We start from the raw sequence: 19098 nt of genomic DNA on the forward strand, positions 1-19098 counted from the left end.
TTATTTTTTTATTTATCTGCTGTGTTAAATCTTCAAGTTACTCTTATCATTGTTTTTGAAACTCTTGAATTACATTATTATACAAAAAGTATACATATATATATATATATATATATATATATATATATATATATATATATGTGTATATATATTTAACATATTTATTAAAACAGTAATATAAAAACGGGAATTTTAATTTTGTAAATCTTTTGTGTGTACTCTTGTTTTAACATTATTAAAAATTGGCAATTTAGAATATTTAGATGGCATAGAAATACACGATATACTACCAGTTGTTAGCAGTTAGCGGAGATGGCCTTCGGATATCCTAAGATTGGGCAAAAATTTCCAAGCTCTTCAGTCTCATCGCGTAACCATTCGATGGTTCCGTCCAACTTTCTTCTTTACACTGCTCTGGTTTTTCTTCTTGTATTGTTTAATAATGCAAAGTCGCGGTACGTGCGCGACATGTAGATGTAATATTCAACAAGACTAATTCCATTGTGTTGCGTAAGTTTTTATACAGCTGAACCTTTTGTTTGCAGTAAAGCAAACGTTAAGAGGGAATGCAAATACGCAAAAATCGTTCATCGATACGCAGAGAATTCCTTTATGTAATAATGCAAAAGCAAACGAGACTAGTTCCCGCAAGATTCGTGTATTTATTAAAGCACTACAACTTATATAGCAAGAATGCCAAAAGGAACCAATATTTTTTAAATAACCGACAAGCGATTATTTTCACGTGTATGTGCTCCACTGCAGCTAAATTTCTCTAGCAAACATTTGTGAGGTGTTTATTGCAGGATCACTGTTGGACACAAATAGTTTAGATTCAATATTTGTACTGTCTATGTATATCGCGCGATATATTTGTCGCGCCGGTACTTGCCGATTCGTGCACGTGGGACAAAGTAGATAAAGGGAAATAGCATAAAAGGAAAGAAAATAAAAAAAGATACGGCCAGCCATGGCATCTCGGTCCAGTTTCAACTCGGTCCACCTCGCGCGCTAAATATTCATGATACGGGACCGCATATCTGGGCCATTGTTCTATGCTTCGGAGTGGAAATACAGTAAAGCCGCGGGGAGGGTCGTGCAGGCGCACCCCATATCTACGGGCACGCTTCACTTACCCTCTCTCTCTCCCCATTTCATTCTTGTTGCCTGAACATTTATCTTCCTCACCATTCGCGGAACAATATTACCGTTAGCTTATGGTCAGGGCCGATGTGTCTTTAGAAATAATTAAACGGCGTGACACGCGTCCTCCGTCGGTCGGGGAATTGCTGCCATCGGAATCGTTAAACACGATCGGTGCGCGCTCGCCTAATGTATTTCCATGCGATCACTGCGAGCAGTGCGAGCACTGGAATTCGGATGACGGACGAGTTTCAGCTGTAAGCTGATTTCCGAAATAAACTGATTTTCGAGATACGCGCTCATACCTTTGGAAATGGGGTAAAAGGGCTCACGTAGGTGCATGGGTATGTATGTGTAACATCAGACTGTCCCGGAAAGATTGATGTAGCGCTGCAACGCGACGTTATGTCTCTGTAGAAATGTATTTTTGATTATATTATGAAATTCTTCGCACCTTTTTTAAATTTCTGCAATACTTTTCGGTAATATGATTTATGGATACATAGCTGAGAGGAACATTTCCACACAACGGGGCGGTTAAAACGTAAATTTTCTCCTCGTAACTGCATCATGTTCCTTTCGCATATCACAAGGGCAAATGCTGTTGTAATCGCTCCCGGTTAGTTAACGTTGCATGCACTTCTTTTGCGTTGAACTTTAAAATACACGCATTGAATTTTATTGTAATGTACATAGCGATGCGCTACATGGCATAAATAAATTACAGCTTACGTGAACGGATATGGCTTCGGGCGGATTCGGGCAATGCGAGCATTTTTTTTACTGCCGTTGAGATGTATTAACTGTGTTTGCCTTTGTATTCTCACGTACTTCGCGGAAAGAAGCGTTACAGGACGTTATACACGGAAGCGCTTCCGCAAGCTGGATCGCGTTAAGTTGATTTACAAAAGTTTTTACGATCAGTTATATAATTTGTTTGCGTTTAGTCTCACATGCTGCTTTGAAACAGATTTTATGTTTGGTGTATCGCAAGCTTAATGTATATATAATACGAGTTTATGGGTGTGTGAAAGCCAGTCTGCCCTTTCAATATTATCGGTAGAACATAAAATGAAGAACATTAAATTTAGCCGTATAATACTTCCCGGAAATTTCTTTTTCATGCTCTTTTAACGGAAAGAGCGATTTTCCTTTTTCCTCGTCGTTTTTTGTCGAAACTAGAACATTACTGGCGCGTGTTACACGTGCGCTATTTATATCCTTATATCATATATTTTTTAATAGATTACAATCAATATTGTAATTTCAAATTTATTTATTTGTGCGCACGCTTACGCACAACACATCCACCCACCCATAAAGATTTAAAATTTTATATTAAAAAAACTTTTTAGTTCTAAATTTCAAAAATAAAAAAAATAAGTTGTAAAGTTTTAAACTTTGTATGCAATTTTTTTAAGAAAATAGATAGAACATGTTACGATGTAATTTTTAAGATAGTCGTTGCTATCATTTCACGGTTTATTTTATCTCATTTGCTAATAGACAAACGCGAAAATACTTTGAAATCTTCTTTCTTATGCTCTCGTGATATTTAATTTTGTTTTATAATGCCACATAAAACAGATTGTCGTAGTTACATCGAATTGATTAATAATAGGAAAATTACAGAAAAAAACATGTAAATAGAACGTTTGTTACTTATTACATATGTTACTTATTACATATGTCCTCCGGGGCGAAGCCCGGGTACCCAGCTAGTATATCTATAATAATATCACAGAAGAATATGACGCAAAAATTGCAATTTCTCAATTGTATTGTGAATGCACAGAAATGAAATGTAGAAATGTTCCATTATAGAATCGATATCGTATCACGCGTACGTAATTCGTTCGTGGAACTAAAAGCTGCAATTTCGATTGTAGCCACGGAACGAGGATAACAATAACGTTAGGTAAGAAATATCCAGTACTTTTGCATCGTGAAGGAAAGTTTGTTGAGTCGGACAGCTTGGACAGAAATCCGTGTTCTCTCTAGATGTAGTGTATAGACGTTGAACTAGGACAAGAGCAGATTTACTCAAGAAACGTGCCGCGCGAATTAATATTCCCCTTTATCTCGTTCTCCCGTGGTGGGAATTTAAAAGTCAAGAACGAAAGACAGAAGGAGTGAGAAAAAGAGAAGAGCGACTCGATAAGCTTTGCATTCCTAAATAATAAGCATACCGAGTCGGCACATCATGCATAATAATAAACTTTGATATTTCCGTCACTGACAGGCACAGCTATCATTAAAGCGGAACAAGTTGAAGTTTATTGAACAAAATGTATTGATACGAAAGAGATAATCACATATTTTATATCTATGCATGATTACAGTTGCATATACACATAAAGTCATTTTTATCGTGATACTCGTAGACAAATACAACATTATGTTTTTTCAAGATTTCATTATAAAGAAAATATAATCTATATTAAGGCTTCAGAGAGAGAGATAGGATGACATTTTCAGATTAAGTATGTTATCAGCGTTTTTGATACGTATGTCCTAATTCGTTCCGACAAAATTCACGCAGAAACGAACCAACGTCATGGTCGGCGATAAGATACGGGTCTCCGGAGAATGTATCTAATTCCGCTGCACTAACTGCAGCTTATAATTAAGATGACAAGATAGAGGACGTCGATATTTATGTCAAGAAATTGTGCCATATACACTTGCGCCATGTGCAATTTAGTATAAATATATATTCTCGCGAATTCTCATGATGGACGAGATACGACATGATAGATCAGAAAGCTAACACACAATGTAAATATAAACAATATGTATACATTTATTGTACGCCAAATATTTCTGTGGCATTCACCAAACATCGGATAATTTGCAAATTTATGTATAAAAGAAGATGTATACATTATTTAAGACATGATTTACTACTGACTTTCATTAAATTGAGTAGGTAAATTAACGATTGCTTCGCCAGGTTTGAATTATTCATTGAGCGCATTAATTAGAGGACCTGCATATCTGTGCTTTAGCAATTGAGTGAGTAGAAGCAAACAACGCGGGTAACGAAAAAAATCTTTTTTTCTCGTCGCAAAATTCGTTTTTCAGCATCCCTGCTGAGAATATAGATGAACACGGTATCATAAAATAAGAGGTAATTGAATGTTTATTCAGTGCTACGTACACACACGTAGGTACATACGTATATGTATCTACAATATTTATACATACGTAAACACGAAATATTCTCGCAGCCCTGGCGAAACATCATCTTGAGTAGTTTATGTCGCCCTGATCCGAGTGTGTTACCATTTTTCTTATTCCTACTGCTCTATTTCGTGTCGATATTTATCTAGGGATCCATTTGTCTGCTTATCCGTGTATCGACGTATCTATTTATCTATTTTATCTCCCCGACCTTTTATTCCTCTTCGTTCGCCTCACCTGCCTCTGGAGTTTACAGGTACATTCATTCACTCCTTTGTCTCTATTTTGGAACTTTCGGTTTTTCCGTTACTATTCCCCGGACACATATTATTTTTGTACAAACAACCTACAGCGATACCCGTTGTATCTTTTTTGCAAGTTATTCTATGTCTCAATGTGCTCATGTAGTTATCTAAAGTTTTATCAGGAAAATGCACGCGTATAATATCTTCGGAGATATCGAGTCGACGGTGCATGGAATTATGCAGAACGCGGCGGTGGAAAATAGTTCCCAGTTTACATAGTCCTGCGATATATATACTAAAGGAGATAGATGAATAGATAGGTTATGCGAGAGTGGATAAAATGTAGGTCCCCCATAGTCTGTCGGGAAGAAGAACCCGAGGAAGATAAAGATACGATCGATATGTTAAATACCAAACGTGTGGTGGAGCATGAAATAACAAGAGAGCAAAATGATTAATACCGATTACGTGTCCGAAAATGAAGGATATATCGAGTGCTATCTTAATTAACAGCCCTCTGTATATACTCTGTACGGTCGATTACCATTATTAATGATTGATACGGATAAAATAGAATTTCTTCATGTTCACATATACACGTCAATTAGCAAACATATATATAACAATGTCGTATATTACTGGATCACGTTCATATTAATTATAAAGCGGCGTTCCAGTTACACAGACTCTCACTGTCCTATATATCAATTTTTTGAATGTGTTTTTTAATTAAAATGTATTAAAATTTAAAATATATGGTAATATATTTTATCGGTGATTTCAAATACGAAAACTTATCGAATTCTTATATAATTTCCGAGATGCGTCTTACTGTCGTAAAGTACGAGCATTAGGAGAATATCGAAATATTGACAATGAAATGTTCGATCATCTCAGAAACGCTCGAAGGGCATCAATACCCGTGATATTTATCGCCAAGTCGAAATATGCAATTACGATTTAATGTCAATGTATACAATGCCACGCTAAACATGAAATTGAGATTTGGTTTAACGATTCAATGAAAGCGAGACAATATCGAAAAGAGCACCGTTGGCAAAATTATTCAACAGTTACGATTTATTGACTGGAATCGTAACCGCTGTTAATGTTAATAATGTACGTGCAAACATTGACTACTCCTCCTTGGCGATGCAGCATGTCTGCTTTCACGACTGGCTTTCAGCGGGCAGCATCATCCGCATATAAACAAACTATCGCCAACTAAATGTAAGGCTTGCCAAGCAAACACGCACACACATGCACACCCGCACACATACACACACAGCGAGTTAACGTATGCACACGTACCGACGCGTTACCCATCCTACGCCCAACGCCCATACTATAAACAGTTCTGGAAACTTTAATTAAAACCCCCCCAGATATAGGTAATTAACTCACTTGGCTCGTTTTGCCAAACGCCACCAGTCGTGTTTCTACGCCTCGCGTTTCGGATATTTTAATTATTAATTACATGACGTTGACTTCTTCCGTCCGCGATTTGTCAGTTCGCCAACCTTGCCGGGGAACCCGCATCATACCTCTCCTTTCATGCCTGCCGGGTTTTATCGAATTTAAACAGCAGCCATTCGCGATTCGACCCGGGGGTTAAACACGACGCTTGCTTCCGCTTCCAAGACTGCTTTTTGCAGCAACAAACACGCGCCGACATTAACTTTCCGAGAGAGACGAGGAGGAGATCGCTTCGCGGCAATGATGGTGTTTTCTGCGAGCGATGGTTGTTACGGTGGAATGCGCAAAGGAATGGTAAATAGGATCACAGTGGCAACTGAAGCCGGAGTACTTTATTCGGTGCAAATACATTCTTCCGGTAAGTGTTTCCTACTATCTGTCGCTTGCTGGAAACTATTCTCTGCCAACTCGAGGGTGTTAACTATTATCTTCATCTCTTCTTTGCACAACAAGCATAGAGATATTAATTTAAATTGAAGATTCATAATTGATTTGCAGAAATATTGCAGTAATTGACTTGAACTTATTAATAACGTATTAATATTATGAAAAATGTCCTATTTGAAGTTGTTGTTGTTTACGATTAATATAATTCTGATTTTTAAAGAGGGAGAGATATTTAATTCTAAATGTGATTAACAGCAATGCGCACAGATCTTTTTGCAGAAAAGTCGTCTGTCTGTCGCAACTCTTTAAACGGCAATTACTGCGATAGAAAAACATCTCTTTGAAAGGATAAGATGTCAACATGATGGCTCCTTCTCCGTGAAATTGCATAAAACTATGCTTTTGATGATTTAACGTAATTAAAGTCTTTGCAGAGTATACCACTTGTAATTATAACATGTACTTGAGAGAGAATTTATACAATGTAAATTATACGAGAGTCTCCCCAAAAAAACTCCCGTATCAGGAAATGTCTCTTTTAGCAATTACAATCTACACCGTATACTCTTTGCAGTATATTCAGTAATTTGATCTAGTTAATATTGCGATATGTAGTACATACCGAGTTGTTATTATTCTCTATACCAATAATATTCATAATTTTATTGGCTCTTTATGTGAGAGCTTTTGAAAGATTATTATAATTTATTCGAGAGTTTATTTTGATTAAATAAGCTCTCAAAGAGAGAGGGAACTTTTAAAGCATTATACAATTGTTTCATTAAGTAATTTTTATATTTTAATTATTATATGCTTTTATATTCACATACGTATCTAATGAAATGATATTTATATTTAATGCATGCGCGTTATTAAAAATGTTTAAGATTCCAAATAGAAAAAATATTTTCTTTATTACTGTATCTTTTGTCTCGAACAAAGATTTATATAAAGCACGATTTAAACTTCGTTAAAAAAAATCGCGTTCGTGAAACTACAAAACTATATTTAATGTAACATTCTTCCTTCGTTTGTATCTCCGAAAGAAAGCTTTTAAACGCTTAGCTTTTAAGCTTAGCTTAATGAGCAAGCCTATTATGATAAGCAAAATAAATTAAATTCGCATGTTTGTCATATCTTGGTCAACAATACGATTACATCACATAGCATTAGTAAAAAAACTAGTAAGTACTTAGGTGACGTCGCGAATTTAATTATGTTCTGTTTAAATTTATAATATAACGTCTCAATTCAATATACAATAAATATCAAGGTTTACTTACCAAGAAACGTGCGATCGTTCGATACGTATTAAGGCTGCTCCGAAAGGGAAGTCAACAAGCAGTTTAGGTTCCACTAAGTAGCCCAAATAGCTTGATCAGAAAATCTAATTTGCATGCAAGAAGTTGTCCCTGCTTTCGGAAGCGTAAACTATTGCACATTATACAAATAGATCCTTGATAACGCAATTTATATCCTTGCATAACTTTTTCTTTTCGATTTATATGTTAAGGGGGGAAACCACTGTGACGCGGCCGGAAAAAAATGCTAGTTTCATGAATTTTTTTTCGCGAGAAATAATTAATCAATTTGGTTTGTCATTTTTTTTAAAGTACATATATTAAATATATTGTAAAAAAAATCATTAAAAAATATTAATATTTGCGCCCTCAGCATGTGGTGTCGTTTACCCCCGCAAAAAAAGCTGGACGCTCGCATATCTCGGTAAATTTTTATCCAAATGACGAAATTTGAACAGAATGTTTATAACAAAATTGTCTTCAGTTAAACGTGCGGATGTTTTGAAATATTAATTTTTAACAAAATGGCGCAGTTCTAAAGAAAAATTCGAGATTTAGACGAAAATTTTGCTACTTTTAAAATTGTTATTCAAAAACTAATTTTTCAATCAAAAAAATCGTACGCTTAACTGAAGACAATTTTGTTATAAACATTCTGTTCAAATTTCAAGTTATTCGGATAAAAATTGACTGAGATATGTGAGCGCCCAGCTTTCTTTGCGGAGGTACACGGCACCACACGCTGCGCTGAAGGCGCAAATATTAATATTTTTTAATAATTTTTTTTTACAATATATTTAATATATGTACTTTAAAAAAATGACAAACTAATTTGATTAAATTTATTATTTTTCGCGAAAAAAAATTCATGAAAATAGCATTTTTTTTCGGCCGTCACAGTGCTTTCCCCCCCTTCAAAAAGGTTTGACAAAATTGAAAGCGTGTGCGTGAAAAATCTTTAAGGTGCAATGATTAAGATATTCTTCTTTGTCATTAAAAAAGTAATTAATATTTAACTGTTAATTTTTATATTGGAGAAGAAATAAAAAAAAAATACGTTGAAAGAGTTAGCTGTAATGAGATTGCACGACATTATCAACGTTTTAGATACTTTAAAACGAGACGAGATTTCGTTTTAAAATATCTGAAACGTTGATAATGTCTGCTCAGAAATTAATTGAAATTGTTGTCTTAATTAATATTCTAATTAGTAAAATAATAAATCATTTATAAAGAGTTTGTCGAAGGAGATTAACCAGTGATTGTACCGATAGCTTTGAAAGCATCATAAACTATACATCGATTGTGCAATAAATCTATTTCCGTCGAATCACGATATGCTAATTAGCGCTGTCGTCCAAGTGTACGCGACCCAGTATTCATGCTGGTACTCCGATGAGAATTTTCATAATGGAAATTATTGTCTAACGAGCAAGGTGCCGGGGCATGAAGATGTATGTAGGTTGTAGGTAAAGGTTTATATTACTCGTTCGTTCACCCGTAACCGTGCTGGAGGCTGGAGGAGCGTTTATATTACCCCGGATGCGAATTCCTTCATCAGTAATTCAGGTCGTCGCGTACCGCTCGCGAAATTCGTTAGGTTAGACAAAAGATAAACATTGATTCGATGAAGAGCAAATGTGTAAATCGGAGATGACGATGATAACACCGTGAAAATTAATATTGGAATAATTTGGGAAATAATTTTGGGAAATTGTCGAAATCCTTGGATATCTTTATTACAGTTTCATCTCAAATACGCAATTTCGAGATGTCGTTCACGTGAAACAAGCGTCTTCACTGACGGAGAGTTTTTCTCGTTTCGACCGCTTTCAATCACCGTCCGCTCCACCACCGTCGCACCATTTACACAGTATAAATGCATTTGAATGCGAGACTGAAGAGCCTGGAACTGGACACGGGACGTTAGGTATATGGTTGAAACGGTAATGCGGATTGAGGTGAAAGCGAGGGCGAGCGTTGCACGCGCGAGCCGAAATTATCAAATTTGCATTCGATTTCCCGGCAGACCGCTACACCCTCGTCCCGATTGACAAACAAGAACACCCCGTGTCGCCATCGCGCTTAATACAAGCGCCGACGTGCCGTTTAAATTACAGGCCGCGCGCAAATGGATCGCCGGCGGTGGTTATATACATGGAAGTGCGATGTCGCGTGTTTGGCCAGCTGTAGGTACGTCAAACTGGCAAAGCGACACGTGCTCGCGACACCTTGCCTCGTGACGTTTGTTGCTTCTTAGTATGCTTATGAAATAACGCCCGGGATTCGGCGAGATGCATCCAGGAACATATGGTTTGTGCCGTGTATCCCTCCCAGTGGGCATATATTGCACAGCTTGCAAATACCACCAAAATTGGTGCTTCCCAAATTAACGCATCAGCGCGGTGCGGCGCGGCGTAGAGGAAAGGCTAAACGAAGCGAACATTTTTTTCCCCTGCGAATAATACTCTCTCTTGTAACTCGAATTTTTATGCAAATTCCGCGACGGCGTTCGCGCGTGCTTTTTCGCGGCAAATTGTTTATATGCATGGAAAATATTAATGATGGAATAACACTAGGTACGAAGGCGAATACGAAATATAATGCATAGTTGATACTTTACAATGTGATAATCGCATTACGTATAAATCTGTTGACTTGCGACGCGATATTTACTACGATATAATGCATCGTTAAATATTTATTAAAATTAATCAACACCGTACCGAACATTGTGTGAAACTACCTATCAACTTATAAAAATGCTTACGCAGCGCGATAATTAATTATTGTGTGTTCTTCAGGGAACCGTGAGGGAGAGATCGCGGGGCATCAATATGCAATATTTAACTTTTGTAGAAACATCGGAATAGAATAATCGCACACATGCTTGTAAATACCGATCTGAAAGCAATACGCTGCAAAACGAGCGAGTTTTATTAGAGGATTCTATTTCTTTTGATTGGAGAGTCCGGTTGCAATCATCGAACTCACCGACCTATGCGAACCAAGCGGGATCCGGCAAGCCAGTTTGTTTCATGTTCCCCGCTTTGAGCGCTCTTAATCCGTAAACTCTGTATACGCTCTTGTCATTCAGGAAATTTCAGGAAAAAAATGCTGATCTATTAGCGGAAACGTTAACACTGCGAGTTACATATCGAGTTTCAATACGCGATGCGCGTTAAATAAAACTTCAGAAAATATAATCAGATTGTATTCAGATTAAATGATGGAAACACGATACGACATGAACACGAAATGTAACATCGCGGTTTTGAATGTAGAATTCTGTAGATAAATTCTTCGTATAGTTACCGTCGGCCAGCTACCTGTAGGTATGCGGGAGAAAATAACGATCGAGATGAATACGCACGAGAAATTCTCATCAGCGCGTCATGTGCAAGTATGCAACGAACCTTAACATGCCATTTACCCCACGTTTGATGTGAGTGCATTTATCTCACTAAATTCCTTTGTATCTTTGAAGAGCGCGGCCATTTCGGAGGAGGGCTTTGCCTCGACGTAACCAACTAAAGTAACTAAACCACAACGACACCACAAAGCTAATCGCGGTTGTACGTGACCGTGCAATAAAGAACATCGGCTGAGTGTTGTATCGCGTTCGCCAACTTTATCCGCGGACCATCACGGAAGGATGGATTTTGTACATAAGGTATAGCTTCACGCGACACTGCTACTCTTTGCGGGCAATGCAGTCGCGTCGTCCGGCACGACTGCAAAACGGACGTGGTATATACGATAAAGCTGGAGTAAGTTAGGAGAAAAAGTTCCTCGTTCGACAGATATCATATTATGAAACGCCGAATCGTCAGCCGTATAAATCAACGACGTGACAAATTATCACCGGCAAATTATGCACCAATTTAACTATACGACCATGTAACTAAGAAGACAATGTCGGGCATGTACATTAGGTAATGTTTCGCCGCCGTGATAAACATACCTCGCTAAACGCAATTTCCTGAAAAGTGAGCGCCACGTGATAATCATGTTGCGAACACCGCGTAATTTACGGAGTTGAACGAAGCCAACAAAATTATGGTTGTTCACGGGAACGGAAACTCTAAAACGGGCTTAGTCCAACGGGCTCGTTAAAAGTCTTGTTTCACGCTGCGGCGCATCGCAGAAATGCTGATACCTCCCCGTGCGTTCTGTGGAACTGCGGCTATGCTACTTTATATCGACCTTTGTTACGAAATAACAACGATACGTATATGCAGAAAGAATGTGTTCGTTGGCGCCGTCGTAAGAAAATAACGATCCAGAACAAAAGAAAATGCACTTGATAGGAACACATATATTTTAGAAGCGTCCATTATGTTATTTGCGGTATAAGTATTATTATTGAAATTGAGATTTAATTTTCTGATATCGTTTTGCTTTCGAATTGTTTCGATATCGTAACGCACCGACAAATAAATCCTAAAAAATACTTTGAAAAATCTGCAGCTTTGCAATACGATATACGTGATTTTCGCTATTTACGTGAGAATCGCGGCAAAACGTTTTCGAATTCTCTCAACGAACCTCTTTTACCCTGAATGAGGTTTAATGCGTTTTGAATCGCGTTGAATATTCAAGTCATCCTTTTGACGACAATTTGCGCTACAGAGTTCATTAGCAAAAACAGAAAATAGCGTATTCTTAAAAAAAAAGGAAAAAAGAGGAAAAACAGAATCGCTCTTAGATCGGATTCACGTTGAGACAAATTACGTGCAATGCGAATGCATCTCAGAGTCCGATGCTAATTAAGTGTCCCTCGGTAAATCAAGACGGAATGACTGGAGCTTAATGACACAGCGTAATGATTACGGAGCAAAGGTGGTTGTTACGAGATATTGCGCAGCGTCTCTTTTATTTACCGTCTATTGTTCATCAGAATAGAGAGTATACGCATCCGCGAAGCGGATGAAGAGCTACACGTATTTGCGAGCAACGAAATGAAAAGTAATCACGTGCGGGTGCGATGCGCTATACTGCTATACGATTAGAATAGGATCACGTCGTGCACCCGCTGCTCCGTTGCGAGGTAACTTTTATTTCGTGATACAACGGCTCTCATCTCGATTATCACCATCTCCTATCTCTTCTTCATTCGCCTGGCGCATTTCTTTCTTCTATATAGCTGCTTCCGTCACGTCTCATGCGCGCGCTTTTCGCTGCCTTTTCCTTTGCCGATGTGCTCGCGGCTCTCTTATTATCCGCTACGACGATCGCCAACGGCACCTTTTGTCTTGACTTTTATATACCGTCACTTTTTTTTCAAGCTTACACTTTAATAACGGCCGCGCAATTCAAAAGTACCTTACGGTAAGCATTTTCCGCGTGCGAACGAGTCCGCCGTTTGAGGCGAGGGTCGTCAAAAGATAGCTGCGTTGTTACGCGTCGTAATAACGCCATAGAATGCTGCATGAAGTGCTGAATAAAGTACTATTGACGTAAGAAAAAGCCCGCTGCATCTGTGTGCGTGTGAATGAAACTTTGCAAGCCGGCATTCAGGATTACGCGAAGGGTGTCACGAGTTTTAATCTTGCAGAATAGTTCTCATATTTGGAAGAATTGTTTCGAAAAATAATTCTTTCGTGAATTTTTAGAGAATATGTCGCCTTAATTCGAGAACGTAAGCAAAACCAGATTAATATTCCGACATATTGAACGAGTTTGAAGTTTCTTCAACTCGAATATCGTTGTGCAAGGCAAGTAGCTTTTAGCATATTTAATACATGCGAGCTTGACAAACGGTATGTACGCACATCGGGTCCAGATTTCGATATCTGCGCGGGTAGCTTTTCGAGCTAAAAAAAAACTTTACAAACGCGTTTCGTTCGCGCACGTGTATGCGCTTCCGCGAATAAACTTAATTCGCGTCACGAACCGCTACGGAACCGCATGGTTGCCACGTAGGAATGGCGGTCTCGGTCGAGAGTGTCGGCAAATAGTTTCGAACTTTCCCGAATAAGGTCGTCTGATAAACGACGCGGACGTATCTTGTGCGCAGACGTTGGTTGATCAGGCCGTCGGAATAAAAGCAATTAAAACGGCTGAGAAGTGAGAACAACCGAACGATGGATAGCGGTATGGCTCAGACAGTAATATATAGATCTCGCTCGGAGCATATCGCCGATCGCGATAATATCTCAGCTAATTGCTGGTTATCCGCGCATCGCCAGCTGCGCGCGCTCGTCCCCCCCGCCCCTCACAAAAGCCTCCGTCTCTCACTTTATCTCCGATCTAGATTGCTTTATTGTCACTATTGATTTTGTCATGTTGTCGCGTGTCGACCGCGAATTAAATCTATATTACGTCACGTAAATCGACCGATTATCTCGCTAATTTGGAGCCAATCTGAGAAAAATGGAGTTTATTTGTCGTCAAGAATATCATGAGTCTATTATAGATACTTTAGAAAAAAAGTACGTGAAATGTGTTCGTTCTTTCCGTAAGACTTGACGTTATGTCCAAGTAAGACATTTCTTGAGAATACGCGACATTTTGTCGTATACATAAATACGTATCTATATATACATAGACACGCGAATATGCGTAGATATGGAAATTGGAAAATTTGAATATTGTAATCCGTTACACAAGCCATGTCACTACTACATTATCTCGGTACATATCTAAGTTATAACGTACAGTGAACGCGATGGTCTTTTGGATCGATGTAACGGACTCCAGCGAGTTATCAGTTAAGAAAGCATGTTTTCAAGAGCATAACATTGATTCATGATGATAATATTATTAATGATATTCCAGGAATTGATAAATATTATTGAATGTAAACATATTACGCGTATCGCGTATATCGTTGATGACCGGTATTAATCGACTTATTGCAAATTGCTTCTGAGAAAACCTATTATTGTACAAGGAGCCGCGCACTGATGTTTTCCATGTAAATATCAGAATGCAAAGAGCGGACCAATCAATGTAAATTTCAGCCGTTTGCGGTCAGACAAACGCTAACGATCCAGCAGCACTGGAAGACTTGGCCATCGATCGTTACCGCCTTCGAAACGGCCGTCTTAAGAGCGGACTTCGCGAGCCCTATTAGAATATTCCGGAGATAAGACTCCCAATGACCGTCATTAACCCCCCGGGGCAGGAAGCCGGACGCAGGAAGTTGCTACCGCCGACTCCGGCCGATCGCGTCGATATCAAATCGACCGCCGCCGACGAAAATCCCGAGTTTAACTTCGGCGGAGAGAGAAATGTCAAAGGAAACGGCGGAGGCCGTTCGCGCGCGAAAATACCAGCTTGGCCAGGGAAGAGCGCAAGAATGTTGGAAACTCCCGCATTTGAAACTCAAAGACGAAGTATTTGAGAATTAAGGATCGCGCAATCGCCACCGGGGTCTTGGCTCGGGAAACGGAAAGCCGGAAACTACGAGAGCTTGGCCTTTCGATTATACCGGGAGGGTTTTTAGCGGACACGTGCGCGAGATAGCGCGATCTTAATAGCGCGAGCAAAGGGGAAGTGGTCTTTGAACCTGGACGTCCTGGCAGCGGCAATAAATCAAACGTTTTCTTATTCCTATCCCCGGAGCGATGTGCCATACACAAGAGGCCTTTTTGCACATAGAACCGAGTCGTCCCGTCCCATCTTGCGGTCGAGTTACTGCTACGTTCCACTTTTAAAGCATTTCCTGTGAATCTTTGCAGCGCCAATGGTGGAATTACGGTTACAACTAAATAATCTTGCGCATAGGACTGATAATAATTAATGAGAAAAGTAATAATATTCGAATAGCTATTATAATGTTGAAAACGAGACGAGTGGAATTTTTACATAAAAATCTTTTTTGTATCAATGAAAAAGCGTAGTTTAGAGCGTTAAATTTGAATGTGATGAGACATTTGGGCATTGTGTAATTGTGTACTTATTTACATTCCGGTTACTATTATACACACGCGAAAAAGATCAGAAATCAACGGGAAAAAATCAGAGATTTTACTGCTGCAGCAGAAGCGATTTTAAATAGAGATAATTATATGCGGGCGAGAAAGCGTGGCTATTTACGATTGTATTGTGTATACACCCACCAGATGTCGATTTCGCGCACTAAATCGCATTGCATTGCAAGCGATATACGGTCATTCCCTCGTGTCCGACACAGCGATATTGATAATATAATAATTATGATTGCGATGCATTACGAATGGGCTTGTACCGCGCAAAATATCACATCTAGTGATTTTGTTTTGAATAACTAATGGGCAAGAAAGTGATAGTAATGATGATTGCAAATCTGCTGATTTTCTTTAATAATAAAAATTAATTAAATAATAAAAAAATTATATAGTTGCAAATATTAATATAAAAAATTATGATATAGTAAATGTATATTTAAGCTAATACGCAATCGTATTATTATTAACTTATGTAACATCATTATTAATATTGTATCATTATAAATGTTTTGTGATGCTTAGCTGTATAAAAATAACGTTGTTCACGATTATATCAAAAGAGATTTTTACTCTTTCTCACATCAATGACTTGCAAGAAACGTGAATGAGCGACGTTATAAAGAACGCTATGGAGGTCGGATACTCTGCGTTTTGGTCCCATGAGTTTACGTTGATGCAAAAGAAGTAAGACTGACGCTGAAAGACGGCGATTAAAACTGTCTACCGGCATTGAAATTTATTCTAACCGGTTGCATTAATCCCAGAGCATAGTGGAATAATTTAGAGAAAATAGAACCGTTTATGAGCAACAATACGACGTAGTCTCTGGCAGGCGCGGACGTTGCTTTGACAAGTAATTTACGAGGGAAAGAGGACATCGGATAGAGTAAATTCAAGGTGAATTTACCAGAGAAAATATCCGGACGGAAAAGATAATTTGCGTATTTGTTGTATAATATAAAAACGTTTAAAGAAAAATGCGATAACATATAAGAATAGACGTGTTTAAAATATGAAACATTATACAGAGATATTAATGAGCAAAATTTGGAGCTTTAGTTTTTCCATTTGTATTCTGTAATAACGCTGAATGAAGATCGATAACTTTCTTTAACGTTTAATCGTCGTACTTGAGTTATCCACGTGGAAGCCGGCGCGGCGGGAAAGAAACGTGGGATTTTTCTCGCTGTAATAGATTTGTCGTTGCCGCTCCAACCATTATTCTCTGCCTGCTGAAAGCAGTGAGAAGAGAAATTTTAGGTATTCCAACATTGGTTTTATCTTCAGCTAAAAGAACTGTATCCGTCTTACCGATTGGATTGTTCGTCGATCCGTATTGACCAGAGGAATTTAATTATACGATGCGCATTTCGGATGCAGACAAACCCGGCGGAAAGTTTTATACCAATGTATCTGCTCTAATCCCTATCATTGTTTACCCTGTCTTTCTGCTTTACCGTATCCGTTCGTTACGATTGGCAGCCAGTAAAACGCTGCCATTGAATCGCTCTACAATTCGATAACTTACTACTTCTAATCGTAGCCAAAAATTGGTCAACTAACCGAGAGATAATTTGCGTCTTACATATATTTTTCACGGATCAAATTTTCTAATTATATAAGAAAGATCGTAACGTAATATTCCTAAGTCTTTAAAATAATCTAAAACCCAATTATTAAACGAGTATACTGCGTAATCATTGTAAGCAATCTATTTCGTCTATTAAAATTAAATTTTTTTCTATATGTAAAAAAAACTTGTTTCTCAACTTATTTTGCAGAAATAAGCTCAACTTGTTTTTCAGAAATAAGGAACTCTCGACGTAAGTGCGCGATCTGAATTCTTAAGGTTGAATTCTTAAAGTGATCGTTAGAAATATTCATAAGCCACGAAAAGCCATCGGACTAAAGCGATAGATCGAGGACTAGCGATTTACACGTCGTTATATAAAAGTTTGTATCTCACCTCGTCGTCGCGATAAATTCTTCGATAACTTTGACGAAGCTGGCTTATGGGTGTCGCCGCGTCGCCGTCGCATATACCGTACTACCTACTCAACCACAGACTACAGTCCAAGTTTTTCACCGCGCCCATCATATTTTATAAACATTCTTTTAAGTGGATCTGAAAGGCACCATTAAGGCTGAAAGGCTAAAAACATGGGCCGAGAGATGCAGGGGAAGTATCTTATAGATCGATACGTTTCTGTTCAAAGAGTCGCGAAATTTTGCTGGAGATTGAAAAAGGTAGAGGCTAGTTATCGAGGATTTACTCACACGACAGTTAATTTAAAAAAAAAAAGCAATAAAAAATGCATTAGCTTATGCAACTATATGATCAATGCTCATAGAGTCAACAACATCTCGTGAATTCAAATACATGTTATCGCCAAATGAATTCAAATATATGTTAATCGCCAAAGAAAATTATTATGTATTTTCATAATATTGTAAATTTCGCGAGAGTCTGTGGTTGCGGCAAACCTTTAAGCTCTTTGTACGAGACACTTGTTCTAGGAGAGAGTCTGTGCCTAACTACAAAGAACTTTCATAACTTACTTATTTGAGATTTTGTAGCGGGAGAGGCGCTGCGGATAATGGACAGTAAGAAATATGGTGTACCGAGAACGTTACGGTGTATAATGAAGCATCGCATCCAGAAGCAAGCGCATCTACTTAATTTCGACGCATTCAACTTTCGCACGAGCACTGTATTCTTTACTATATATATACTCGATAGACAGATTTTATGGCGTATTTTCCTATTAATAATATTGATGATGATGGATATCGTTGAAACTTTTAACGCGGTATTAACTTTTAACAAGCCACTCGTCCCTCAAACTTCATCCCGATGCAACAAAGCTTTTATTCTATCATCATCCTTCAATATAATGGATGATCTAGAATGCAAAAATGTTTAAAACAGTATTAATTGATACATTATATTGATACATTATGCATGTTAATAATAGAGTGGAGAACAACGGTCTTATATATTTACCATCTACTTTTAATATTATGGATTTAATAAGAATAATGAAGTCAATTTAATATATAAAGCCTTCAGAAATTTTAATTTTGCTCAATAACATATATTGATGCATGTATATTTATGTCTCTATAGATAATAGTAGCGATCATATTTTACTAAAATTGATAAAACAGAGATTTTTGAGGCACAATATCGTCATTTTCTACTACTGGCATAGAAATGGCCATCGAGTTTGCGAAGCTCGTAAGCTTTATTTACATCAGCCGGTAACGTTTTGCTTTTAACTGATCTTCTGTAGATATATTTTTTTCTATGATATTCAAGAAATTGTTTAATAAAAAATATTAAATAAAAATAGATAGATTAATAAACTATTAATAATAAAACTATTAATAATAATTAATTTATCGAAAATGATAGATTAATATATGTAG

At 37.8% G+C, this 19098-nt stretch overlaps 1 protein-coding gene across 1 annotated transcript in view; it reads left to right on the plus strand.

The window, feature by feature from the left end:
• Positions 1-6281: 6281 nt before the first annotated feature.
• LOC139817316 (UDP-glucosyltransferase 2-like) overlaps positions 6282-19098 on the plus strand; it is a 29131-nt gene continuing 16314 nt past the window's right edge. The window contains exon 1 of the mRNA XM_071785299.1: positions 6282-6405. Within this exon, the coding sequence (XP_071641400.1) occupies positions 6288-6405 (118 nt within the window). The 5' untranslated portion in view covers positions 6282-6287. The remainder of the gene's footprint in view (positions 6406-19098) is intronic.

This window comes from Temnothorax longispinosus, chromosome 8 (genome assembly GCF_030848805.1).
Source record: "Temnothorax longispinosus isolate EJ_2023e chromosome 8, Tlon_JGU_v1, whole genome shotgun sequence".
Classification (NCBI taxonomy): domain Eukaryota; kingdom Metazoa; phylum Arthropoda; class Insecta; order Hymenoptera; family Formicidae; genus Temnothorax; species Temnothorax longispinosus.